General features: G+C 39.2%; 1 protein-coding gene across 1 annotated transcript; it reads left to right on the plus strand.

Moving 5' to 3' along the window:
* The first annotated feature begins 3,062 nt into the window (after positions 1-3,062).
* On the plus strand, positions 3,063-27,317 carry stum (stum, mechanosensory transduction mediator homolog). Its single transcript, XM_008398450.2, has 4 exons — positions 3,063-4,041; positions 17,998-18,180; positions 21,694-21,702; positions 24,165-27,317. The coding sequence occupies exons 1-4, from the start codon at positions 3,831-3,833 to the stop codon at positions 24,197-24,199; spliced, it is 438 nt and encodes a 145-aa protein (XP_008396672.1). The 5' UTR covers positions 3,063-3,830; the 3' UTR covers positions 24,200-27,317.

Here is a 27,317-nt window from a genome sequence, read left to right on the forward strand (position 1 = left end):
CAAGTGGAGCATTAATTACAGAAGCAGCTAAGAGGTAACTCTGGAAGAGCTGCAGGGATCTACAGCTCAGATGGGGAAATCTATCCACAGAACGACTTTTCGTACAGTTTGAAGAAAAGCTATTGCTGAAAAGGTTTGGCACAAGCCATGTGGGTCACAGAGCAAATGGAAAAACGTGCTCTGGTCAGGCGAGACTAAAACGGAACATTTTCACAAACATGCAAAACACTTCATGTGGCTAAAAAGCTAACAGTACACATCATCTCCACAGTGAAATATGATGATTGCAGCATCATTCTTCAACAGGATCATGAAACAATAATCAGGCTGCCTGTTTTTCAGCAAGACAACACAGTAAACACATTTGCAAAACACTGCAATGCTTCTTTTACTTTCCAGAAGAAAAAAAAACATTTATCAGGTCAAATTTACTGTTACAGTTACATTTTATTGCTTATTTCATTTGACTGAAGTCAAATGACTTAGTAATTCAGCAACTTGAACTGAGAAAACTGCACATATTTCATATGTGCCTTTCCTGAAGGTTGGTGCCGCTTCATCGTTTGAGTAAAAGAATGAATGTTCATTATAGCAGAAGCAGAAAGAAAACCAATCTCCTGTATTGCCCTCAAGGAGGGAATTCGTGTGGTGTTGCCGGCAAGTAGAAGACATAAAGGAGGCAAGAAAACAGCAAGTCAAACATAAGACAGTCAAAAAGGGTAAAAGGGAGAGCTTGTGACGGCTACAGTTTCTGAAGCACACACATGTAAAAATAACCAGAATGTGATGTCAGCTTTCCCTGACAGATGGGATCAACATAAATTAGGTCTCATGTGAACCAAACAGGGGATGGGTGTGTGGGGGTGGGGGGTGTCTGTGAGATCTCAGCAGTAAAAAGAGGAAGTCAAAAGAGATAGCAGAAACAGACACACCCACACACACACATATGCATGGACTCTCCATTAACTGCTTGTTGTGATGCTTGCAAGGTAATTACACTGTAAATCACTGTGGTCACATCTTGGTTTCACAAATATTATGAGCAGAACTTTAATGTAGCAATTATTGCATGACTTTCTCCAGCCTGTCCCTATGATAATAAGCACAGGAAGCCTTTAGCCGGGCAATCGAACAGAGTATGAGTCCAGATAGTTTAGAGCCCTGTGCTTATTTGCATAAGAACAGAGCGAAACCTCTTTGTGCTCCCTATTTTATAGCGATTAAACAAAATTAAGAGTGGGATTCAAAGTGAAATTATAGGAGAGATAAAGAGAAACAGAGAGAGAGAGAGAGAGAGAGAGAAGGGATAACCAAAAACTCAAGATCGATATCTTCTGTATAATTACCTACAGCTTGGTCGTTGCTTGGAAACCAAACAGAGAAGAGAGAGAGGGGGGGATGGAGATGAAGCTGATGAGACGGACAGAGACACTATTACAAAGCCCGAAACTAATTCCTGGGTTGAGATGATTTCCACTCTCTCTGCTACTTGTGTTTAAATAGAGCTTAGGATGACAGATGAGGAGGTGAAAAAGTGGGAGAGTCGAAAGGAAAGTCAAACATGGAGTTAAAAGGAGGTACAGGGTGAAGAAACAGAGACATGTGTCTTACATGTGGAAGAGCGGATGCATGAATAATTACTGAGATATTGACATTGGACGTCTCTTCGTCTTTCACGTTGTCACATTTTTTGCGTCATACTTTGTTCTGACCCTCCTGTCATCTCTCATCTTTTCTCTTCCATACTAGTTTTAATCCTCCTGTCTGTTGCTTCTAATTTGCTGTCAATAATTAGTTAGCACCCCCCACCCAACCAAACGTTGTTTAGATCAGAAATTTTTAGTTGATATAAATATTACAGCTATACACCAACGTTGGCGTTTTCTATCGTGTGGATCTGACAAAATTATGATCACATGCAGACTTTCCACACCAGATCCCCTTCAGCTCCTGATACCAACTATCCCCCCATGAGCTTAAATCCAAACATCCCTTGTTTGATCAGATTCAGTGTCTCCTCCTCATTGTTTCATCTGTGTGGTCAGACACTGTAAAATATCAAAATATCACTATATCAATCTGTAGAAGCTGATATATTCCTGTCGAAGAAGAACTGAATGCGTAAATCAGTTCAGATGGTGCTTCAGTGAAGTATTTAGTTTAGAGGTGTGTGAACCTCCAAACTAACACAAACAGCTTCTGCGCATCTTTAACTCATTAGTTAGGTTTTCACTTGAATTGTACATGATCAATGTCTCGCTGAAAGTGGAAAATGATGTCAAGAGGAAATTAGTAACCATGGCCACAAATATTTAAGTTTCAAAAAGCTAGGATATGTAATGGAGTGGGTATCCCTTTTTTTAGACCAGTTTGTTTTAAAAAGAACATAACAATTAGGTTTAATAATGATAAGTATAACAATTTCAAACAACTGTATGAACTGTGGGCTGTTCAGTAGTTCAGCTGGTACCACTGTTGTCTTGCATCATGAAAATCCTCCCAGCCTGGGGTCGTTTTTTTCACGTTTGCATGTTTTCCTTGTGCATGCATGTGTCCTGTCCAGGTACTCCAGCTTCCTCCCACTGTCCAGGAACATGTTAAGTTAATCCAAACTGTCCTTACTTATGAGTATGTGCATGTATGACCGTTTGATCTGCCCAGTGACGGACTGGCGATCTCTCCAGGGTGTGTCTGCTTCTCGCCCAAAGGTTACTGGAGAGAAGCACCAGCCCTGTTGCATTAATGTTTTTACGATCATTGATTTTCATGATCATGTGGATCAACCTGAGAGCATTTGAATCCTACCCTTCCATTATCTTTCACTTATTTCTGGAAACTCTCTTGTCTCTATGAACCAATCAACAAACAACATATAAATATTTTAACATTAAGATGCATAAAACATAAAACAATAGGTGCATTAGCTTCATCGACCGGATACACTTAAACTGCTTGTTGCATGTGACCTCATTGATTTGAAACACTGGATGGGTGTACTGTTTCTTTAAATGGAGGAAAGACAAGGGAGGAGCAGTGAGAGAGAGAGAGAGTGAGAAGGAGATGTAGTAAAATAAGCAGAGCTGTATTCATGGGTTCCTCTCCGTAAGAGAGGTGGATTTAGATAAGACAGAAGGATTTCACAGAAAGAAAGAAGGAAACAGAAATAAAGAAGCAAAGGGAGAAAAAAGAAGGAAAGAAAGAGAGGGAGAGAGAAAGAGGCTATACACATTTAACAGGATTTTTCTAAAAGCATTCCAACAATCTGAGGAGGAGTTATCTCAGATCAGCATCTTGCAAGATGTTTTACAAGGACTCAGCTCACTGACCTCTGATGAAGAGGTGGCTTAACGCGGAATATTTTTGCTGTTTTAAAGCGAAACTCTTTCTTCCTTTAAGACGTTTTTCTTTTTTCCTGACTGAAATCATTCTAAAGTCACTTTTCAAAAAGATTTCATCACCTCCTTTGCAGGATACGTGAATTTCAAAGACATTTCTTTACTCCCCAAAACCTTTGAGGCAAAGTGCTGAATGTTTCTCAAGTTGACTGGAAGTAAACAAATCTCAGAAAAGCATTAACCCTTTACTTTACATTCTAAATGCTTTTGGGCAACTAATTTATGCTTTCATTTATTAAGCTTTGAAAAGACAGCTGTTCACGTGAGCTGTTGAATTTGAAGTTGATCCTGCGTAAACTGAACTTCTTGTCAATGCACAGTTTTTAGACTTCAGCTGAATTTTCCCACATATTTGCCAAGCTGCTGTTGTAAAGCTTGCGCAGATATTTACAATTTTAGCATCTGGGTGAAAGAGAGAAAAAGAAGGGAAGACAGATGGCTCAGAAAGAAGGAGGAACAGAGCAGGGGCGCCTTAAAACAGAGGACAGTCTAGGGACCAAAACCATGGCTGGGGCCCCCTCGGCTGGTGGAGGAGTGGTGGTGGAGGTTCGGGAGAAGAAGGGACCTCTCCGGGCTGCAATACCCACAATGCCTTTCCCCGTGGCTGTCATTTGTCTTTTCCTAAACACCTTCATACCTGGGCTTGGTGAGTTCAAAATCGCTCTTTCTGTACCACCGCTGTCTGAAATTAACGCTACACGAGTTAGCGCCAAAGCTGAAGTTGATCATTGTTTGCCACTGCAATGACTGAATGAAGGTGTCATGCATGTGATGTCGTTGTTTATGTGTACAGCCAGTAAGACTGTGTGTGTAACATTGTGTGGTTACACCCATAAACTCTATGGTTTACCATAAACCCTGGGGTTAAGAGCATAGACTTTATCTTCGTGTCTATAAACTATCTGGTTACACCCGTAGACCATGTAGTTATAGCCGCCGGATCAACTGTGGCTCAGTGGGTAGTTGTCTTGCAATTGGAAGGTTGTAGGTTTGATTCCAGTTTTTTCCTGTCACCTGTTGATATAAGCCTGGGGTTAGACTACGGGTGCACTCTCACCAGGCCTGGTTAGTCCGCTTTAGTTGAAATCTAGTTTGTTTGCCTAAAAAGTCTGGTTTGTTTGGGGAGGTATGCATCAATGTGCCACTGGTCCAAAAGCAGGAAGTGAATTATAGTGCAGAGATTTCTGGGTAAATGCAACCAAAACAAACGTGTGAGTCTAGCGTTAGCTCCAGACTCGTTTTGGGTAAATGGCTCATTTACCCGAAACAAAAGAGAAATCCTACAACTGCTGAAATCCAATGCCTCTCCATTTTTGTTTACATTTTGCAAGAAGAAAGTTGCGTTCATGTCTTGTTCAGAGGTTTCCATGTCGATTCTTTCATTAGTTCTTGGCGCAGCGCCACCACAGGCGAGGAGGTGAACTGGTTTTTCAAAGAGTTTGGATTGTGAAAGAGAATAGCATCAGCTGAAAATACAACTAATATAGCAGTTCTGGTCCACAATAGAACTCAGTCTACCGAACCATCTGGAGTGAAAACACCCTCTGTGTCACATCAACCTTAATTCTACATAAAGTGGGCATTCACTTTTAAACAGAACAATGTCTGTTGTAACAAGAAAAAAAAAGTAAGCGTTTACCTAAAAGTCTAATTAGGTTTAGACTGAAATTATAACGGCACTCATAAAACTTTTCTTTTATATACATTAGTCTACGCCACAGGTTGAATACTTGAGTGCTAATGGAAATGTCTGACCTCTATTATTAATCACATCTGAAAAAACCCCACCTTTTTAGAGTGGTTGAGACGTGGCTAATTATCCGAATGATCCAAAATGTACTCTTTTTGCAGCTAGAATACTTCAAATTTCATATTTGTGAAACCAGGGCACTAGACATATTGGACGATGCTCTCACAAAGTTCCCCTTTGGCTCCTGACTTGCAAGTTCAAAAACTTGCCAGAGTGCATCTATCTCTGTGAAACACCTGTAAGAAAAGACAAATAAAGGCAGCGAGAGCTCTTTTTCACACCTCTTGAAAAGTGTAAGGTGTTTGAAAACGCAACCTGACTTTGCCAGGTGTTAATGCACTGCAACTAGAAAGTGTCACAATCTGGGTGAAGCAGAAATGTCACTGGTGTCATCATTATGGCGGCAATATTCTCACAGTGGATGGATAAATCAAGTCAAGTGTGGGCGACATTAGCGTAGGCAGACTCGTCATTTGTTATCAAGACAACAAACCTTGGCACTGTTTGGAGGAATGAACTCTTTATCAGGCTTTTAATCCAGATTAGTCACTAGCTCATGCAACGCTGAGTTTTACTCTGCGACTGCCGACTGGCAGGCTAGCAGATGATTGTTTCCTTTTTTACAATTTAACACTTTTGTGGAATATTTACATTAAATTATTTTCTCTTTATGTTTCTCACTGTTTATTTATCACTACTTCATTTCCACCATTTTCAGGCCAATGGAAATGAGTAATAATAGAAAACATGACATGTGAAAATCCCCCCCATTTAAAAAATGTATTTCAGGTCAAGTAGGTGTCTTTTTATGCCTTTTATGCTGTTTATAGCATGATTCAACAGAAACCATGTATGAGAAATTAGATATTTGCAACAGGCTTTAACTACGATATAACAACAAATAATAAAAATCAATATTGTTTTCTGTTGTGTGAAACATTAATGCAGTCAGTCTGATTCACTTGGTATGAATGAAACGGTATGAACCCTTTGTACTCTGAAGTCCGTCTGATCCTTCATCCGTCACTCTGCTGGGCGTCTACGTTTTTGCGTCACGTCACGCAGCAACATCTGGCCCCTAATGACACACAAACAAATATATGCAGAGTCTCAGCAGGTGGCATCATCCTCACTGATGTGTTGGTGAGCTAGAATAATTCTTTTATAAGAAATTGGTAACATCTCCCCACCCCCTAAAATTACTTCTTTTTTTGTTTATTTTGAAGCAGTTATTCAAAGTAAAAAAAAATAATGAAATAGAGAATGGAGAAAAAAAACTGACAATTTTCATGTGTTTTTCTTGGCATCAAATTTCTCTGTTTTCACTGAATATTATTCAGCTTTACCAAACAGGTTTTTTTCCTTTTATAATTCTCAATCTGCTCTGAAAGTCACTTTTTGAAATAAATACTGACTGACTCTGTCCCAGATGCCTTCTGAAAGCATCAAGGCGACGCTTCACCTCGGTGTGTCTAAAGCTTCTTGCTCACAGTGTGAGTGTGTGTGCGTGCAGGGTTTCTTTTTTTCTTTCTTTTTTTTTTTTGCCTGAATGCTTTGACATTTCATTGAATAGCTGGGGCTAGTTGCCATGACAACGATGACTAAAATTGCGTGCACGCGCGCGCGTGTGCTTGTGTACATATGTGTCATGGCCGTTTGGCTCTAATTGACATTGACTGAAAACGGCGTATCGTTCTCTATTCGGCCATAATAATAATAATAATAATAATAATAATAATAATAATAATAATAATAATAATAATAATAATAATAATAATAATAATAATAATAATAATAATGGAAGAGTGTGATTAAATTTGGATTTACCCCCTGCAGGAATTCATGCATAGGTGCAACAAATTAGGATAAATTTGTGGCGCAACATCCGGGACGCCGGTATTGTTTTGTGGAAAACACAAGCTGCAATTTTAAGGTCACTCATACGTCAAAAATTTAAAATAAAAAGAGTCGAATGTATCTAGAGGTTACTAATTCAAAGAAAATTAATTATGAGGGATGTGGAACCGTATGAAGTTATGGGGGTGCAGAACAGTTGAACCAGAAACACAGGATAAAAATTCACACCTTGTTCCCTCACTGTCTTAACTAATTAAGCAAAACATTCTGGTAATAGATAAGTGAGGATTTCTGAAATTATTTCCTTTTTCTAAATGCAAGAATAATAAGGGAATATTTATGCCTTTTTTTTCAAAAACTTGATTTAAATTATGAAGTATAGATTTATTTATGTAGCATTTAGTGTTATTCTAAGCTTCTTTCAATTCCTCCCAACAGAGCAGCAGTAAATGAGTCAGGTTTGGACAAACACTTATAGCTCTGCCCGTAAATCTTCTGTAGGATTCAGGGTTGGTGTGTGGGCTACTCTAAGACGTCGGAGTGATTGTCCGTAAGCCACATTACTTGGCATGCCTTAGCTTCCATTAAGATGCTGCTTCAATATTCTCACAGGATGTGGTCCCTTGTCATGCTATCTGCTTTGTGAAGTGTAACAATGGTCTTTGCGATCAAACACTTCAACGTTAGTTTCATCAGACCACAGGGTACCTTCAAAAATGAAGAACTTTGTCTCTGCATGGACATGCAAACTGCAAGCCAAATTTTCATTTTGCCTTTGGAGCAACGACTTCTTCCTCGCCGAGTGACACAGTTTCAACCAGCATCTTCTGAAGGTCTTATCCTTTAGCTCTTGGATTGATATTCCACCTTTTTCTGAACAGTATAATTACTGGACATTCTCGTTCATATAATTATTTGAACAGATGAACGCAGCGCCTTCAGATATCTAGAAGTGGTACTCACAGACGAACAAGACGTGTCAAAGTCATTTTCTTAATACCCTACCTGGTTTATTCTGATTTTTTTTTTACATGATGGGAACTGAAGGGATGTGTTTGAGGTGCTGTTTTTAAAAAATGTTTGCCCCCATGAGAAGCTCACGAAGCCATGATGTCATCATCTAGACTTCACCGAGAGTTGCTTAAAGATGTAATCATCTTAGTTCATTTTAATTTCTGACTCCCTCCTGACTTTGGTTCTCAGAGAGAAAAAAAAATAAATAATTTGGTTATTCTATATAACCTAAAACCAAAAAAATTCAATCTGATTTATTGTCTTTAATTGAGTAAAATATGTTATTAGTATTTTTATACAGACTTGTAAATCTGCTTCAGCTGCATGTAGTGCATACTTGTGTTTTGCAAAGTAGTTCCTAATATTGCTTCCAGTATTTTTTTTCCCTTTTGAAAATAATCTCATTTATCTATTAGACAGATTTCTACCATCTTGAACTTCCTGCCCTGTAGCATCTCCATGTTTTGGTTCTTACCAGCTTCTCCCTGTTATCCAGACTTGCATGCAGCAGGTGAGAAACACTGCTTTCGCATATCATGAAAATATTTGGAATTTCTTTTATGGTCATTTTGTGTTTTGTTGTGATGTTTCCCAGTTTACTCAACTCTATATTCTTTTTCTCTGTGCCTTGTTATCATTGACTCTTTATAAGCGTCCTTCCCTGTCTTCTTTAGTAATAAAATTGAACGCTTTGTTCCAAGGATTATCCCGTTCTTCCTCTAGAGCAGTTCTGCCCCTAACTTGGTGCGGGAACAAAACTGGTACCGTTTCCATGAATTGCCAGGACAGAAAACAAAGCAGATTTTTTTGACCAACATAAGAAGGAGGCAGATGTTATTATGAAAACATACTTTCAATACACATAATCAAGTTAATTATCGCAGCCTACTGCATCTTTGATAAATAACATTCTTTGCAAACTGATTCAATATCCCTTTCAGCTAATGACAGTTTAAAAAAAATAATATGGGAAAATTAGATAAACAGATTATTTCCTGAAAGTTTTTGGGGAAATGGAACCGAATATCAAATTTCTGAGAAATCCACACAGCAACAGTCCCCTATGTTTCCCTCTTGTTGATATGATAGATATTACACAACAAGAGTCTTGGTGATTGATTTAAATCTCATTCAGCTGCCTCTCTTCTGCTCCGAAAACAGGAAGCAGCAGAGGACAGAAATTAACACGGTTATTAGCACACTTTTTAACACATTAATAACCGACAACAAAGCCGAGCAGAGACTCTCACTCTGGTCAGAATTAACAAGTGTTTCTGAGTTGACGATTACGCTTTCGTTCTCTGTTAATTGAATCCTGAGACATTAACAGGCCAGAACTCGTGTGTGTGTGTGTGTGTGTGTGTGTGTGTATGTGCGTGTGTGTGTTTGGCTTAAGAGTCTTTGCTTCTTCGTGGAGAATTTGAAAGTGTTTATTTTCGGTCTAGCAGGTGCCATGCTAGGCGTTGCAACGCAGGGGATACGCTGCTCAACAGGAACCCATCTGTGCGTATCAATCACTTCACGTTGGCTTCTGGAGGAGGAAAACAACCGCTTGCTCTCGCTTGTTGCCATCTAAGCCGTAATTTCCAGGAAGCAATTGAGACATTTTTGAAGAGAAAGTTGATGAAAAGTAAATTAATTCCGGGTTTTAAATCGACTTCACGTTGACAACTGAAGTGGGTTCGGCTGATGTCAAACATGAGTGGCGTGGTTAAAAGCTCAGATTTGGACAGTTAATCTCCAATAACATTAAATCATCCCTCCGCTGTGTGTGTGTGTTTGAGTGTATGGAGGGTGGGATGGGACAGGGAAGTGTTGATGTCACTCATTAGCTCCAGAACCCCAGCACCCCGCCTCCAATTCAGTTTTTCTTGTAATTGGAGCCATGTGCTTGTACACAAGATCCAGCCTTCTTTGACCAATCATTCTGTCACTCTTGATGAACAGAGGACTTGCATTTAAGAATTTCACTGAGTATGTTGGCTCCCTAAAACGCAATCCTTTGAACCAGATCAGAAATGAACCAATCAGCATCAAGCTGCGCGGCTCCTCTGGGTTATTTTAAACCGTCTACTCTTGCATTTCTTTGTCACCTCGGGAGTGGCCATCAAATGACAAATGTTCAGCTATTTTTACCGTGTGCTGATTAGCTCCTTGCACTCTCAATATCGGCAGCACGCGCTGAAATCAAGAAACATGTTGAATTAGTTTATTTCAAGCAAGCAGGTTCTGAGTTTTAGAGAGGCAGTTAATCACAACGGCTAATAGCTCTTATTGTCTTAATTTGTCAGGCTGTGGTTTTAGAGTCCAGATCGAGTTTGAGATGTGGCATCCTGGCAACCTAAACAGAAAAGAGAGGGAGCTTTTACATTTGCTTTTGTGTTTTTCTAGATTGTCACCTATTGTGTTTCGTTTGTATGAAAAGGAGAAAAATACATTCCCACAACAAAATAACCTGCTGCAACGTCAGCGCCCAATTAGTGAAAAACATGCAACTTGCACAGCATGAGTTCTTTATTCAGCAGCAGGGTTAAGGCAGCTTTTTGTTCCAACATCAGACTTTTAATGACGTGACGCTCCGGCAGCTACAGGTTTACCTCACTAGATCCACAGAGTGTCCTTTTGATCAGCAAACATAATGAACGGTGAATATTACACAAACTGGTGGAATTGGAAATGTAAGCTGAACAACAAGCCCTGCTGAGATTTATCTGGACAGAACCTTCCCATTGCTCTTTCTAATACTATAGTGATATCAGAGAGGTAAATTGGTCTCATGTGGAACGCAGCAGTCACATGCCTTTGCATCCATGCGTGCACGTGTGTGCGACTGATGTCATGTGACGACCGCATTGATGCACTGACTCATGTTGACATTTCACCATGACGGAGTTTGCGCTCACATTGTGGGAAGTTGGTGCTGTTCTATCTCTGAAATGACCCTTCTGTGTCAATCATGCACACAAGCAGAGAGCTGACAGATTTTCCAAAAAACTGAGTTTGCTTTTGCAGCAACATGTTGAGTAGTTATATAAGACCTTGTAACAGATTTGGTGAACTTGTACTCTATACATAAAGAAAAACACCAACTGTTTTACCTGAATAATTGCAAGTTACCTAAAAAAGATTCCCCCTTTGGAAATAAGTTTAGATTCCTTATGTCTTTGTTGTCTTCCTCTCCCTTTAAGTCTTCTTCTCTTTTTGTCCTTGACACGCTCACACTCTGTCATTAGCCTCCCACACTGGCAGTGGGTGCCTTGTAGAGCTCTCTGTGTAATTATAGTAATAAGTCTGGCTAATATCTAGGCGCACACATTCGAACTCTCACAGTTTTCCTACATGCTACATACAAAAGGAGCTAAGAGCACAGGCGGGAAGGAGATCCCTCTGGAGGAAAAATATGGGAGATTTTTTTTTGGGTCTATCAATGTTGAGCTCAAGGGTTTGTTAAATTTAAAAGATATCACACAAGACAAGCCATTTTCACAACACAGTCTAATTCAGGCATTGCAAAGAATTGCGCAACAACTCAAGCATGCTGTGTTTCTCTGTTTCATGCAAGCAGCACCAGTTTCAGAAACCTGTCACTGTATTTTGCCTAGGAAATACAGCATTTTTTTTCTTTTTGCAGCACAACAGATATAGGGACAGAGAGAGAAAGAGCAAACCGAAGCAAAGCTAGTAACTAACTATTGTCACCAAGTGGCAGCTTGGTTGTGTCACAGGCGGTAAACGGTTTGTTCTGAGTTGAGGAGGCGGTGGCGAAGCGCCGGGGAGGCAGAGGAAAAGCCTGTTGAAGCAAATTAGTGCTGCTTTCTCAAGTTTGGTGTAGATTATCAAATGTCATCCGTCACGTTCGCCTCGCTGGTTATAAAAGACTCTTTTTTTCTAAAAGAAAAAACCATTCTTAAAACGTTTTATCTACTGTACTTCCCTATGCAGTTGAAGAGCGATTTAAAATAGGAAGAAGTAGGAACAGATAATAAAGAAATCATAACTAAATAACATAAAAGTTTAGCAGTCTTTCGGTCAAAACGAAATACATTCAAATGCATGGCTTGTGAATGTAAGCCAGAAGTTTCTCTCTGGAGCAGAACTTTAACTGAATTAATGCACAAATATTTTCTTTGAAAATTTGTGCCTTGTGAGCATTTATTATATTGAAGGTGAAGTGAGGATGCATCCTTTTACGTGAGCAAAACAGAAAATGTTAAGAAAACTAGAGCAGAAAAGATTGCAATATTCATTAAGGAGACAATTTGTAAAACGTTTTACTTCAACCAAATGTATGTATATCTCTTTAACTTTTAGGATCCTTAAGGATTTAGATTTTTGTTGGTGTTTCGATCATGTTCCAGTTGTTTATTTATGCTCAGCAGGTCACATCTCATTTCTCTGTGTTTGGTATTGCTAGTAAGGTGTTGCCATATTGGTTTATATTGTCTATGTTTGAATTTACTTCTCTCCCGACCCCACTAAAGGACAAGGGTGTACAGAAGATGGATGGATGGATGGATGGATGGATGGATGGATGGATGGATGGATGGATGGATGGATGGATGGATGGATGGATGGATGGATGGATGGATGGATNGATGGATGGATGGATGGATGGATGGATGGATGGATGGATGGATGGATGGATGGATGGATGGATGGATGGATGGATGGATGGATGGATGGATGGATTTACTTGTGTCACATTTGCATTAGTCCTTTCCCCTTGGTTTATGGATCCTTTTTCGTCATGATGAGCTTCTACAAGATATACAGCTTTGTAAATTTCCCCTTAAGTTGTCCCCACAATCAAGTTGAAAATGTATATATGCTAATCCGAGAAAATGAAACGGATGAGTCGATACGTGTAAAATAGCAGCATGAGTTTGAAACTTAATTTATGTCAACCTTGTCTCCGTTTCAAGATCTGACCTTCACCTCTAATGTACTGATTTATCACCATGGAAGCAAATTCAATCATTAATATCATTATTTTTGTTTTCATGGCAGCACACTCAGATGTGCAGCATTCCTGTTTTGTTACCCCGCTCCTGTTATGTTGTCTTAGGCCTCAACATGAAGCTATTTCTGGCTTTAAAAGAAATAAATCCAGTGGCCATGAGCCTGTTTCAAAGTAACCGCTGAGAAAATTCTTCTTGTTTATTGACTTTTTTGTATTTATAAAGACAAGAAAGAAATAGCTAAAAAAATAAAAAATAAATTCTATAGGCAATATGTCCAATTTTAGATATCAAGAAAACAGAAAAGTCTTTTACTCACAACTTCCTTTGCCCAGTGGACATAATAGATGATAAACACGTTAACGCCAGCTGCTCTGTGCAGGCGACACGTGTTATCAGTACCTGACAGAGTGAGCAGAAGTTGGAAACCAGACAGGAAAAAGTGAAAGTAGCCAGACCATATAAATCCTGTTGTGCATGCCAAAGCTCAGATGGAAGTGATGCGCAACCATGCAGCTTGCTGTCAGTCACGTCTGAAAGTGGGCGGCTCCGCCAGGCAGCCAGAGCATCTGTTGGTGGGCGAGGCCTCGTCGACCCGAAGATCCGATCTGAGCGGTTTATGTTCCTGCTGCTCTTTTATGCGAGAGGCTTTGAGGTGAGTTGCAGGTGAAAGATTGAGCACTTCAAATGCAAGAGGTCAAGGGGTGTTTTTCCACATCTTTTAGTGATTTAAGGGTGAAAGCATGCCGTCTAAGGTATGAGTTCACTGCACTTGTTTAAAAGGCTGATACATCTGCCCTATTTATTTATCTAGCTTCAAATTAAACAGAAATGATCTGTGATCAAACTGACTCGAACATGACCAGTCTGTGGCATTTCCTTATTTCCGACGAGTAACATTCAGCTGGCAGCCGGGCCATTCTCTCTCCTCCTTCCTTCCACCTGTTCGGCTTTTTCCTCCTGGTATTTGAATTCCTCCGAAGTGACGAGAACCGAAGCTTGCAGGGAGGAAAGGACCCAAAGTTGCGATGCACATGACGCCCACTGGCACTTCCAGTGTGGCTGTCAGCGTTTGCAGGAATCAGTTCAGATTTTGCAAAAAGAAGGAAAACAGAAAAGCTCGAAGAGACGACAGCCAGACATCAGCTGACTGTCTGAATGGAGATGTTGATTTGACTTCGAGAAAAGAGTCGCATGGACTGTTTGTTATTTTGAATATGGTGGTGCAACTTTATTTTAAAGCTATTTTTCAAATATGAGATCAATAATTTGCTTCAATTTATATGAAAAAAAAGATCAAATATTTTATGATTCTTCCTACAAACATGAAGTCGTTTTCTTTCCTTTCCTTTTAGTTTGCTTTCCGTGTTTAAAAAAAAAAAACATTGATTAGCAATCTAAACTGCTGAGACCACATTTGTTTTTCCTTTAACAGGTATTTTTCACCAAATACATCTAACTAAAGTACACCTGCATAATTCTTGTTGAGTTGCTAACCTCTGACAAACAACTGGATGTCTTGTTCCTTAACGTTTTTGATCAACAAACTCACAAAGTGCAGCAGATTTGCATTTTTAGTAAACGTCTTCTGATACAGTCCTGAACTCAAATCAGGAACTTGGAAAACCACAGAACAGTAATTCTTTTGGAGAAAAGCACTATTTATGTATGACTAAATGTGACTACATGAATAAATAAATGGAAATTGCTGATTCGCAATTAAAATACCCAGACTTCTCATAGGGATGTGCTACATGTACAGCGTGTTTTTCTTTAAGAAATCTTTGTTTTTATTTATTATTTATGTATTTTTTAGTTAAAGCTGATTATCTGAACTTAGAATGCAGATTAACAATGTGAATCTTTTAAGACTTAGTACAATTCTCGCAAGAAAAATTGTGGTTAATGTCGTAACCACAACTTGATCATACCAGCGAGTTTGGACTCAGTATGATTTATTCAGCTGCAATAGGACAGATTTAAATTCATACCTACTAAGGTGTTCTACATGAAAACGTATCCACACAATAGTTTTTATCCTCAGAATTTTAAATAATTACTTGAACAAACAACATTTTCTGGAAAAAAGAAAAAAATATGTTTTCAGCCTCGCAAAAAGACGACGTCTGATCGTTGTTTTAAAAAAATGTTACAATGTTTTTCTTCTTTATGGTTTTTTGAGGCTCCTATTTGTGACACAAAAAAAACACAAACACACAAAAGCACACTTATACATTTGTGTGTTCTCATAACACCATGCCTGTGTGTACAAGACTGAAACCTGAGTTGGCCAATTCAATATCCAACGTATCAGGGCATGTAGCATTAATAAGACGGGACTGTTTAAAATGCAGTGTTTCTGGGTAACGTTGTTCCTGTGTTGTCAGCTTATTAGAAAGAGTGGAGTCCCACTGTATGTTCACACCTGGCACACAAGACAGTTTTCAAGAAAACAAAAGCTAAAAGGCTACAGAAAGACAGACAGAGGAGTGAATTAAATGTGGATTTATCGCGTCTGACGCTGATGTTGTTGTCACATTTTAACAATAATATCACAAGGTTTTCCGAGATTGTTTCTCCCCACTTTAAATGCAGATGAATACGTAGCAACATCGCAGCTTCGTAAGCTGTCACTCAAGTAGGAAACGGTAACCACATCTACTGACGTTTCAGTAAAGTCAACCATAAATTAGTTTTTATTAACATAAGCCACCCTGTCCAAAGCAGTAAAAGTCCAGACAGCACGCTGACAGGCTATCAGCCGATTGGTGCGTCACTTCTAAGAAGAAATGATACATCGAACCCCTCGGATTTCTACTTTTGTGAGTTTATTTTATCACACTGATTTAGATCATCCAGGCAAAGATGACCTAACCCAATCAGGATTTTCTTTACAAAGGGAAGAAATATCTAAACCAATCTGCTCCAATGGAAAAAGTACCAAGAAAACACCTCGAATACATAAAGTACACACAAGTATACGTAAGAATATATGTAAGAATATAAATGGGAAAAACTCTGTTTTTATGCCACAGATTATGTTTATCAGAAAACCCAGAGTTCAGCAGTTTAACACAATTTACACTAAAACTGTGTCAGACGTCTGTAATCTAAGACATCTGACTGCTGTGCCAACTTAGTCTGAACCCCATTTGTGACTATAAATGGACAAATATACACAAGAAGGCCAAATCCAATGCAGTTCGTCGCTGGCGAGATAATCCAAAAGAAAAACACGGAGGCTGTGTAAGAATCATCCATTAACTTCATATCAAAGAGCAACAGTCATGCCTTTATGCGCGGAAAATGCTGTTCATGAGCATGTGTTGTCATGGAAACACAGCGATACAACAATGTGGCTTGTGTGCGCAGACAACGTGACAAACGTTCACACGGAACGTTTGCGGCAGCGATAAATGTGCCGAGGTGCTCTGGGTGAGGAGTGATGGTACATTCAGGGAAACGACAATTGTCCAGAGAGATGATCCCTTATTTCAGCTCATGCAGTCAATGGTGGGTTAATATGGCTGTGGGCTTCCAGGGAATGGAGACACGATGTCACAGTGGCTGCGAGCTGAGTGGATGTAAAATCACAGTTAAGGCTGGGTGCTTATCTACCAGTGGTTTGTAATCAATGCAGTTTATGTGGCGACTTGGTCTGCAATCCCTCTATACGTTTATGATAAACACAGTTTTAACTGGGCTCGGTGCAGAGTTTCGTTTAAATATGCAGACGTCTTAAACTTTTTCTTTTAATTTGATCTAGTTTCAGCCACAGACTTCAATGTATTTTACACACTATACCATCAAAAAGTATATGAGGATGAAAAATATCTAGATTTTACAATTTTTTACAAATAGGAAATATTAGAAAGGAATGGTTGATTTGTATTCAGTCTTCCTGTCGGGCTTTTTAAAAACGTCTCCATTACCTTTGAACAAGTGGACATTGACGTATTTCCACATTGTTCTTTGCATAGCAGCTCGGACTCAGTCCCACTGATTCATGATGTGTCCAAACGCTATTTTTGAAGTCTTACTGAAATGAGTTAAGTTTAGACTTTAACTAGGCCGTTCTAAGACGACTGTGCTTTAATTTAAACCATGTTCGGTCCTCGCAGAAGGTGAAGCTCTGCCCAAGCCTCAGGGTTTTTGCAGCCTTCAACAGGTTCTGGTTCAGGACTGCCCGGTATTTCTTCAGTCCATCCTCCCATCAGCTCTAATCGGCTACTCTGTACCTGCTGAAGAAGTTCATTCGCGCAGCATGACGCTGCCATTCCAGATGCATTCGAGGAAAACCATGAAAATCATTTTAATTTGAATTGGTCTGTCGCACAAAAAGCCAATGAAGCACGTTGAACTTTGTGTTTATAACCAGACCAAGTCTAAGGGTATAAATACTTTTACAAGGCTTCTTACTCTAAGCAGAAGAGCAGCAGCCTCAAAGTGCTGTGCATGTTTGCATCAACTTGTGTGCGTGCGTGCATGTGTGTGTGTGTGTGTGTGTGTGCGTGCATGCGTGTGTGTGTGGTGATCTTGTCTCATAGCTCGGAGTCAGAAGAGTTGGGGGACTGTGAGATATCCTTGAAATTTTATGAACTTCATAAATCTGAAATTTGTGTCAAGAAGATGAATGCTAGCACCTTAGATCATACTCCAAATGTTTAAAAAAAGCTTATTACATTTCCATTGCTTATTGTTTTTTTTATCTTGTAGTAATTATGCTAGATGAGTATAGAGAAGACTTCCTGAGCAGCTCCAGGCCCTGCTGTGAGTTTCACTTCAGATTGACTGGTGAATTGTTTTCATCAAAGTGCTCTGGTCTATTTCCCAGGGAAGACAGTTGTTTGATATAACTCACCGGAGATGAACCAGAGTGGAAAACTACTTTAAAAAGCCCTTAATCACGCCAGTCTACAGATACCACAGAGCCAAATACAGGGCAGTTTTTTGTTGTTGTTTTTTTTTTTTTTAATTTTGATAAACTGTGCAGCTCAGGATTTTCTCTCTGTTTCTGTCGCAGGAACCTTCGTCTCAGCGTTCACCGTGCTTTGCGGCGCACGCAGCGAGTTGATCTCAGAGAGAGGCGTGTGCTGCGTGTTCTGGCTCAACATGGCGGCTGCCCTCATCCAGATCCTGACAGCCGTCATAATGGTCGGATGGATCATGAGCATCTTCTGGGGGATGGACATGGTCATCCTGGCGAGTCAGTAGCTGCATTTATCTGTCCTCTGCTCAATCTTCTACAGTTTCCCTTTGAGTGGTTTTAGTGTTAACTTTTCTTTTTTCTAATAAGTTAAACATGTTTTCCTTTTAGTCAAGTCAAGTCAAGTCAAGTTTATTTATATAGCACTTTAAAACAGTTCCACTGACCAAAGTGCTGTACAGCCACAAAATTAAAACAAGTGAAATAAAAATTAAAAGCACACTAACACCAAAAATACAATCACTTAAAATGAAGACACACAATGCAATACAAGAACATACCCAAATATGCAGTCATAAATATCACAATAAGTAATCTAAAAAAAAAAAAAAAAAAGCAATAAAAGTAACTAAAAGTAACAGCAGCAACATTAGGTAAAATGTTGACTCAGGAGCTGATTTGGTGGTTTGTGCCCTCCTACGTCCTCCTTGTCCAAAAAGTTTAGCATTTCTAACACTAGCTAGGTTTTAGATTGGTGCTTTGTTTTCATGTTTTTTCCTGTTTCACAGTTAGTACGCCCAGCATATGCCAGTCTGAAAATGATCTGTCTGAAAAGGGTCAATTATACATTAATTTTTATTTTTGCAATTCGGTTAAATTCGTAACAAAAGAACAAAAAAGGCCAATGTATCCCACTTAGGTTTACCCTTATTCAAACTCATTTGTTTAACCAAATGCAACAGTTTCTAATATTCTCACCTGAAGCCCCTCAGGGGAGCTGATGTAGGTGATGAAGGTGACACAGAGTTTTATAGTGAAGGGTACACTCTCCTGTCATGGTGTGCTATTTTGGGATTTACTTCCCTCTGGATCATGCAAGCTTTTCAGATATATATGCAGGCAACGCGTCTCCATTTTCTTGAATCTGACTGCTTGACGGACGTGGCGATGAGCTGCTGCCTTGTGCTTAGGGTCAAACTTCACGTCTTTAAAAGGAAAAAACATTTAGGTGAGCAACCAAAATGAAATGAAAAAAAATGTTATTTGAGTAGAATAGCATCCAGACTTAAGCAGTTTCTATGTGAATATTCCTCTACAGCAGAGGTTCCCAAACTGGGGGGGTGGCGCGGGAACCCGTCTGGATGAAAAAAAAAAAACATGAACGCTGTATGCGCTGGGTTTTTACTCTCTGTTATCCCTCTGTCAATTTGATACAGTAGGGGCTTCCACACTTCCCATATCTGTGTCCTCTGTCACTTTTATTATTAGTTAAAACTGTTTAATCTACGGAGCCCCTAAGGGGACATGGAGAAAAAAAAAGGGAAAGAAATCCCGACTTATTATCTCGATATCCCGAGAAACTAAGTCGAGATCTCCAGACTTATTATCTCGAAATCCCGACTTATTATCTCGAAAGTCGGGATCTCGAGATAATAAGTCGGGATTTCTTTCCTGTTTTTTTCTCCATGTCCCCTTAGGGGCTCCGTATTAATCCGTTGTTAACATGTGGTAACCTATTTTTCCGAGCTGCCTTAAACGCAACAAGAACGCTACGAAGCTCGCATTGGGTTTACACCTGTGCGGCAGCGAAGGAGACCTGCTGCTGCTGTGCAGAGCTACGCAGGTGTGTTAGAATCATGGCAGCAAACCAGCAAAAATGCAAAGAACGTTTCACAGTTTTTCCCCCAAACTAACCGACTGAGTTGAGTAAAGCTGCTGGATGCAGGTAATGTTAGCTAAAAGATGACTAGCTAGCTAATATCAATACATCACGTTAAGCTTAACAAGTAGCCTGTAGGCTACGGATGTTGTCTATGTTCAGCTACGTACATTCATTTTGCCCCCAAGGGGGTCGCGCCCCCCTCCAGGGGCAGGGAGTCTCTAAGAATCCTCTCTCCCCCCTCCCACCCATCGTTCAACCAGACAGCTATTTGTAATCCATAGAGGGGGGGCAGAAAATATTTGGAAACCACTGGGGGGGGGCGCAGGAGAAAAAGTTTGGGAACCACTGCTCTACAGGTTTGAAGACGAGCTGTGTTTACGTCAGCGGTTTTGGTTTTTGAGCAATATGGTTTCCGGGTTACTCCACTGTGACAGTAAGGCATATCTTCACTCTGTAATCATCTCACGTGGTTCAGCTTTCTAATGAGGTCAAGATTATAAATGGTGCTATTGTAGCTAGAACGATAAACCCACTTTTTTAAGCAAGAAGGAGTCGTTTTGGGAAAAAAAATAGGAATTACAAGCAATTCAAAAATGCTAAAATGAATAGCAAACAACATGCTAACTGATTGAAATGCTCACTTTTATGATTGAGGCGATTAATATTTGTTTTGGTTGCTGGGATTAATTCATAGCAAAAAAAAAAAAATCTGAATTACACCACTCCTGTTCTTTGGTAGCAATATCACCAAAATGATATAAATCCACTGAAAAACCCACATGTATTCAAGATATCTTGTATTATTTATAAACATCAGATGCAAGAGCGTGTCAAACAGAGATGGGAAGGTGGGCAAATTTCACCTCCCTCTTCTCTGTCATGAAATGTATTCTTCTTCTACTTCTTCCTCTTCTTCAGTAGCAACGCCTGAACTGGCTGCAGCACACAGAACGAGTCTCTATCCCCCCCAGTGAGCTGAGGCAGCCTTTGAATTAGTGCAGAACTGCCTCCTTTGTGAGCATGCATGAGTGTGCACATGTGAGGAGGTTGCTGCCTGTGTGCGATCAAAGCGCATCAGCTCACACACACATGCCTGGAAGACGGTGTGTGCGCATGTGTGTGTGTGTGTTCGCAGTGCTGTGAACGTTGAGTGTCTGTTTGGAGCCAGTGCCCCCCGCTGTGTGCCGGTGTGTTTTTGTGCACGGATCCCGACTGGTTTTCAGGCCTCCGGGTTCTTGTCTTCCTCGACCGTCGCTGCTGAAATTTCTGATTTCTGCTGGCTGCTGCAGCAGCAGCAGCGCTGCTGGGTATTTCTGTTGTGTTTTCTGGTTAGCAGGGCTTTTCGAGCCCAACTCGTTCACGCATGTTTGGGTAGAGGATTAATTGTCAGATCATTATTACAGCACAAGTCTCTGCGGCTTTGGGAGTTGGTACTCTCTTTCAGCTGCACTCCTTTTCTTCCTTTTTTATTTTGCCTCCAGCAATTCAATCGGAAATATTGGATTTTTATCAGTTTTCCTGTTCTCTTGATCAGCCTCCATATCTATTTTCATGTTCTCTCTCTCTCTCCATATATGTAATGATTTCGGTGTTATTTTCCCCTACTGATCCTTTTCCATCCCTATCTGAAAAATTTCTATTTGATCTCTCCACATTCTTTCTTCCCCTCTTTTTCTCCTTTCTTCCTCTGCCTCTGTTGCTTATCTTCACTTCTATTCCCCAGTCTCGGTCTCCCTCTTCAACCATTGATCCGGCAAACTACAGTTGTGTTCCTGTAAATGCTTTCAGTAGCTAATGTAATATATCTGGATTAAGGGATACATAGAATGCAGCAATTTTGTTCTAAAAAAAATTATGGCTAACCTTGTCTTTGTCTCATCTTTTCTTTCCTCTGCTCTCCATTTGGAAAGTTTCTGACGGTAAGCGTTTTTGTTGTTTTTCTTCACTCGCTGTCCAAATTCCCACCAGTTGCATCGCAATCACTTTGTGGCAAAACTCTGCTTGCTAGCCATGAATCAGCTTTTAATAGTACATGATGATTTTCCACAAGCTGTCAAAATTCCTCAAAGAAAAAAACCTCCACGTTGTCAAATTGCAAAGACTTTGTTGTCATGAAGCTTTTCGGATTACACAGTCACTTCTCAAACAGCACCTGAAGCACAAAAGCTGACAAAATCTGTGACTTTGTGAATAAAAGACATATGTATGTGCTGATCATTTGGTTCTTCACCTGTAATTTGGTCTGATAGAAAAATCAGAAGTGTAAAAGAATGAAAGAGCAGCTTTTTTTAAAAGTCTTATGCCCCCCTTATACTCCATGAATAAACAATAAACATATGTTAATTTGTTAGTTTGTATTGATAGGACGTTAGCATTTAGTTTGTTTTTGTCCAAACACCTTGGAGAAAACAACGGTCTCTGTGGAACTTCACCTTATATCTCATCAAAAAGGACTATAAACCGTAGAATCCAATGAAATTTTAATTTTAATAGTTGTTATTGTTGTTCATCTTCTTTGGACCTAATTATATAAAACTAGTCACTGCATTCATAATGGACATGGTAATGTGAGACGCAATCGAACCCACAATTAATTTAAGTGAGTTTTTGCTGCTCATCCGCCCCAAGATCTGTTTTAGATTGTAACCAAAAAATTTTTTCCTCAACAAGTTTGGATGAAAATGTAACATTCATCACCATCTACATGATGACAATATATATTTAATAGATTAAAAATGTTAATGTTGCAGCAATGTTGTACCGCCGCAACACAGTGAAACACTTGCCGTCCATATCGCAAAACAAAATTCATCTCTTTCTCTAACAAGAAACATGCACTTATGTAAGATTTGAGTTTTACAGTGGAATATTTTGCTATGTAAACGGTCTAAGCTTTTGTTTCCCTCAGGCAGATTAAATCAGATCCCTGCTTGTTTGCTGTGTGCAGCTCCAAGAACTGTGTTTGATGTCACCAAAATGTACAATTTAAGATTTCAAAAACAGTATGTGTGTCTTTGTTGCAACAATTCTGGCCTCTCAGTTTGTTTGTTTTAACCTTCGAGGCAACTGGTCAAATGTAACGGAAAATAAAATGAATGGATTTAGTCAGATGTCTCCCACACTGGCTAAAGCACTAAATAAAGCAAAGCTCCCTCAGCAAGCCCGGCTCGACTCTGCCAACAAAACAAGTTCTTGGGCGCAAACTCGGTTCCAAAACTCCCTTTTATGTCACTCTTGTGCAGAAGTTGTCAGCACGTTGCTTATTTTTGTGTTACATGCTTGTACTCACTGCTCACCAAAAACTAACTTGGAGTTTGCTGTCACTGCTGCTTCTGCAATATTTCACACATCCAACCACCCACTATCTTCACAGCCTTTCCTCTGTTTGGCACTCCGAATAAGAGAAATTTGTCGTGCTAAGTCTGAATGTGTATTAGTTTGTTGGGTTTTTTTTTTTTTACTGATAGTTCTGGTCAGAGGTTTGTCATGTGATTGAATTTTTTTCATTCCCAATAAGATTTGATTTAATATCCCTGGAAGGTTGTAGTACAACCACATGCTTTTTGTACCAATCGACAAGTTTCTGGCATCATTCTGGTTAGACGGTTATTGGCAGAATCAGCTCAATTCATATGTTTTTTTGTCTATTCCTTGCCATTAAGTATGGTCCATGACATTTCAGTTGTCACTCACTCGAAAGGCTTAACGTTATCCAGCTTCATTGTTTCCATAACCAGCTTTGACATGTGTCCTCATTGTCCAGTTGGATCACCAAATTGTGTCTAATTCTCAATCATCTGACCCAAACTGTCCGTATCAGATGAAAGCAAACTGTTTAGGATGTTCAAGAACAATCCAAACTTAACATCTTCAAAGTCAACTGAAAGTGGAGGTTCAATGCCTACAAGTCAAGTACCTTTGTGAGAGAAGTTTCTTGATCAGCTGAGGCACAGATTTAGTTATTTGATCACAATGGTGCGGAGAGTAAATTGAGAAATCAAGCTGAGGCTTTCAAACCTCAAAATAATTTGCCAGCTGTCAAGCATGGTGGTGTTAGCATCCAGCTTGGGGTCTTTTTAGGGGTCAGTGGTAGGGGGGATTGCTGAAAGTGGAGGAAATTATGAAGGCAGAGGAAAGCCTTCAACTTCACCTTATCTTAAAAGTTAGACACAAAGCTTATTTGGGTGACGATAAGCATCCAGAATAAGCTCAGAAATGTATTCTGATGCAAACTCTTGACCAGAACTGCAAACAAATCTAAGAAACCTGGTTAGTATTCATGAGCTACTAATCCGCTGAGCAAGTCTCTGCCTTTTGTCTCTTGTAATCTTTGCATATCAAACTATAAAGTTTTTTTTGTGTGTCTTTCTTGATTCCTCAGGCTGTAGAGACCAAGGTATCCCTCAAGATGTCTGAGACGCGTCTCTCTCGCATTCACTGACGGATCATATGAAGCTTGCCCAGCAAAACCACAACGAAGGCAAACTTTTAACGACTTTTAACTTGATATTGAGTTGACAACAGCGTATGGCAGCGATGTGTAAAAAAAAAAAAAAAAAAGAGTGGATATGAATTGACTCATGGCTGGCTGCTGATTTGCTCAACACCAGACTGCATTTGTGTTTATATTTAAAAAGAATTTGGACATAAAAAAAAAAAAGATCATTGTGTTTTATCTTAGAGAGGAATCCTTTCCTTGGCTTTTGTTTTTGCCAAAAAGGAATAATTGTTAGCTAGTGTTTGACTTCAGTATTAGCTTGAAAATTTTTTGAAAATCCAGTGAAATTGTAAATCCAACAACAACAAAAAACAATTTCATATGATCATTAGCTGTTTGTGAAATTTGACAGAAGGCCAGATTGTTGTTTCCACTGCTGAACTGGAAGCTGAGCAGCTATGTGTCACATTATCTTTGGTTTCTCTTAAGGTTTCTCTTAGGTTTATCTTAGGTTTACTCTCTGCTTATAGAGCTGTAAATTAGCACAAGCTAGGGCATTAGCATCTTTTACTTGTAAATCTTGCAATATTTTTAACCTCCCCATTAAATTTCACCCCTGCTTAAGAATGGCTTAGTGCTTTCATTGTTATTATAATTAAAAGAAATGAAATATTTAGTGGCAAACAGCTAGTGGTGGATACTTTGTTAGCACAAATTAATGCTAACACTTTACAGAAAGGGCTAGCATGGAATCAGTGCATTACCAAACAAACACATCTTTCTCAAATATTTTTATTTCAACTCTACTCTTTTGTTTTATCTTTAAAAAATAAATTACAAAGATGTTTGCTAAGAATATGACTTTGCTAGTTAAAATATGCTTGTTTATAAAAGTTTTCTTTCCAAAAGGATTCATCTTTCCTCATTTGAATTTTCACACATCCTAAATGTGTAAATCTGTGCCAATGGGATTTTACACATTATTCAAGCTTCAAATCTAATTAGCAAGTCTTAAAATAGTGGCTCATTGCGCTTGACGTGGCCACAACCCCGTCTGTCACTTTAAAGAAAAGACTAAGCCTTGAGAGATTGCGGCTGGTTACAAGTCTGCACTGTCATAAATACAACACTCCCAATGTTGGAGACTGAAAGTGGAACAGTACCAGCAAAGGAATCTGAGAGGGCATCGGGTTAAAAGTGAGAAAAGTCTCAATCATCCACTAGAAGGTTCCCTTGGAATCGTTGCTCTGAACAAGAGCTTTCTCATGGTAGCCAGACAGCGGACCGCATCGCTGGCTTGTTTCCAGGAACTTTATCAGAGGTCAAAGAGCATCCTGAAACCAAATAGCTTCCCCAAACTTGAGCAGCAAAAACTTCAGGATCCGGAGCCAGACCAGGGTCAAAAGCTAATAACTCCTGGATCTGGATCGGCCTCATATTCATACCAACTTGTTTATTATTTTTGAGTAGGTGAGCCACTGGGTCACTTTGGCTCGACTGCGATCAAAAGGAGCGCATTAAGTCAAAACCTCTGTGAGCTCGTTTGCTGAAAATGTTTTAAAAATACGTAAAGTGTGCTCAGAGAAGGTCATGTATGAGCTGACTCGAGCCAAGTGAAAGTTTGGGTTGGCAAATGTATTCTAGATAATAGTCTGTTTTTCTTTATATACAAGCTGAGAATAATGTGATACACAGTGGACACAGATTATCACAGTTTGCTGCTTTCCAACTCCTAGGATCTGATGGAGCTGTAACTACTCCGATTAACACACAGCAACAGTGTGAATGTATTGAAATTTGCTAGTGTTTTATTCAAAGTGTATTTGTATACAAAGTTCCTTCATTTGGTCAAAGCATAGTGTAATTTTAAAACTGGCATTAACAGATATTGCTTTCCTGCCACTGTAACATAGTATGTGGAGTAGTGGGGTATTATGCGGGACAGACAAAACGGCTACAAAACGTAATGATTAAATTGGTAATTGTGTCAGCTGCATCAAACTTAATGTGAACATTTCAGGTTCGGTTCCCGTACCTTTTATGTGTCGTCTGTATTTTTAACCAAATGCCTTTTCAATGATACTGCTGTTTTGTATATACATATAAAAAACAATGTTTTTATGTCTTTTTATGTTGTACAGTGTTTATATGCAAGATGATGATGATGATGATAATAACAATGAATGATGTCTGTAAAGGTGATATTATTCTATGCCTTACAACTGATCCATGTTCTCTTAAGTGGCTGACGTGTCTTCATTTTATTTAGACTTAGAAGCAGTTTAAGCATCCAGATAAAACATAACACTGTAAGTATATATTTAGTAACTTCTGGTATGTGTCATGGGAATCCTTGTATCGTTGTTTAATAATGACTTTGTGCTAGAGTTTTTGGTGAAAACGTATTTGGCTCCCTCTGTCTTTGCTTTTCTGTTAGATGAGCAAATAACTTTTTTTTAAATTAGACACAGCTAACCTGAGTAAACACAAAATCTTCTTTTTAAATTATGATTTTGTGTTTCAATGGACAAAAGCTATACAAAACAAGCTGTTGGATTGGACAGCTTTTGTCACTTAGCTCCAGACTATTTTCTTTATCAGTGAACTTTTTTTATTTTATTTTTTTTGCTGTCAAATGAGAGTATATAATGACGTGTGCTTGCCAATACAAATGGAGATCTTAGAACTTTAAGTCAGAGTTTCAGCTTATTTCTGTGGCACTAGGATAAACATAAGCAGCTTGAGGAAATAGTCAGCCTAAAATGTAACTTTCGTTTGTGTGGACATTAATTACTGAATTATGTACGTTGTTTTTTTTTCTATTGAAATCGCAAATGTATTCTTCCTAGTTTTTCCTGCTTATAAATTCAAGCGCTGTGGGTTTCTGTTTTACCTGCAGCCTTTACCATGTGGTCAGCCTTAGCTTCATTTCTATGTTCAGTTTTTTTTATGATTGCAAATAAAGTGTGAATTTATCTCTGACTCATGAACAAACCTACACGTCTGAACATGGCTGTAGAGCCTCCTGCTGATGGTGATGTGGCAGTAGTCAACGCTGATGTCTCTGTTGTTTTGAACATTAAAAAAAAAAAAACA

The sequence above is a fragment of the Poecilia reticulata genome, linkage group LG21 (genome assembly GCF_000633615.1).
Source record: "Poecilia reticulata strain Guanapo linkage group LG21, Guppy_female_1.0+MT, whole genome shotgun sequence".
NCBI classification, from domain to species: domain Eukaryota; kingdom Metazoa; phylum Chordata; class Actinopteri; order Cyprinodontiformes; family Poeciliidae; genus Poecilia; species Poecilia reticulata.

Bases quoted from the DNA above. Each gene is read 5' to 3' on its own strand.
- stum (XM_008398450.2), top strand. From the start codon at position 3,831: ATGGCTCAGAAAGAAGGAGGAACAGAGCAGGGGCGCCTTAAAACAGAG. The intron at 4,042-17,997 runs GTGAGTTCAAAA...TTTCTGTCGCAG, and splicing joins CACCTTCATACCTGGGCTTG to GAACCTTCGTCTCAGCGTTC.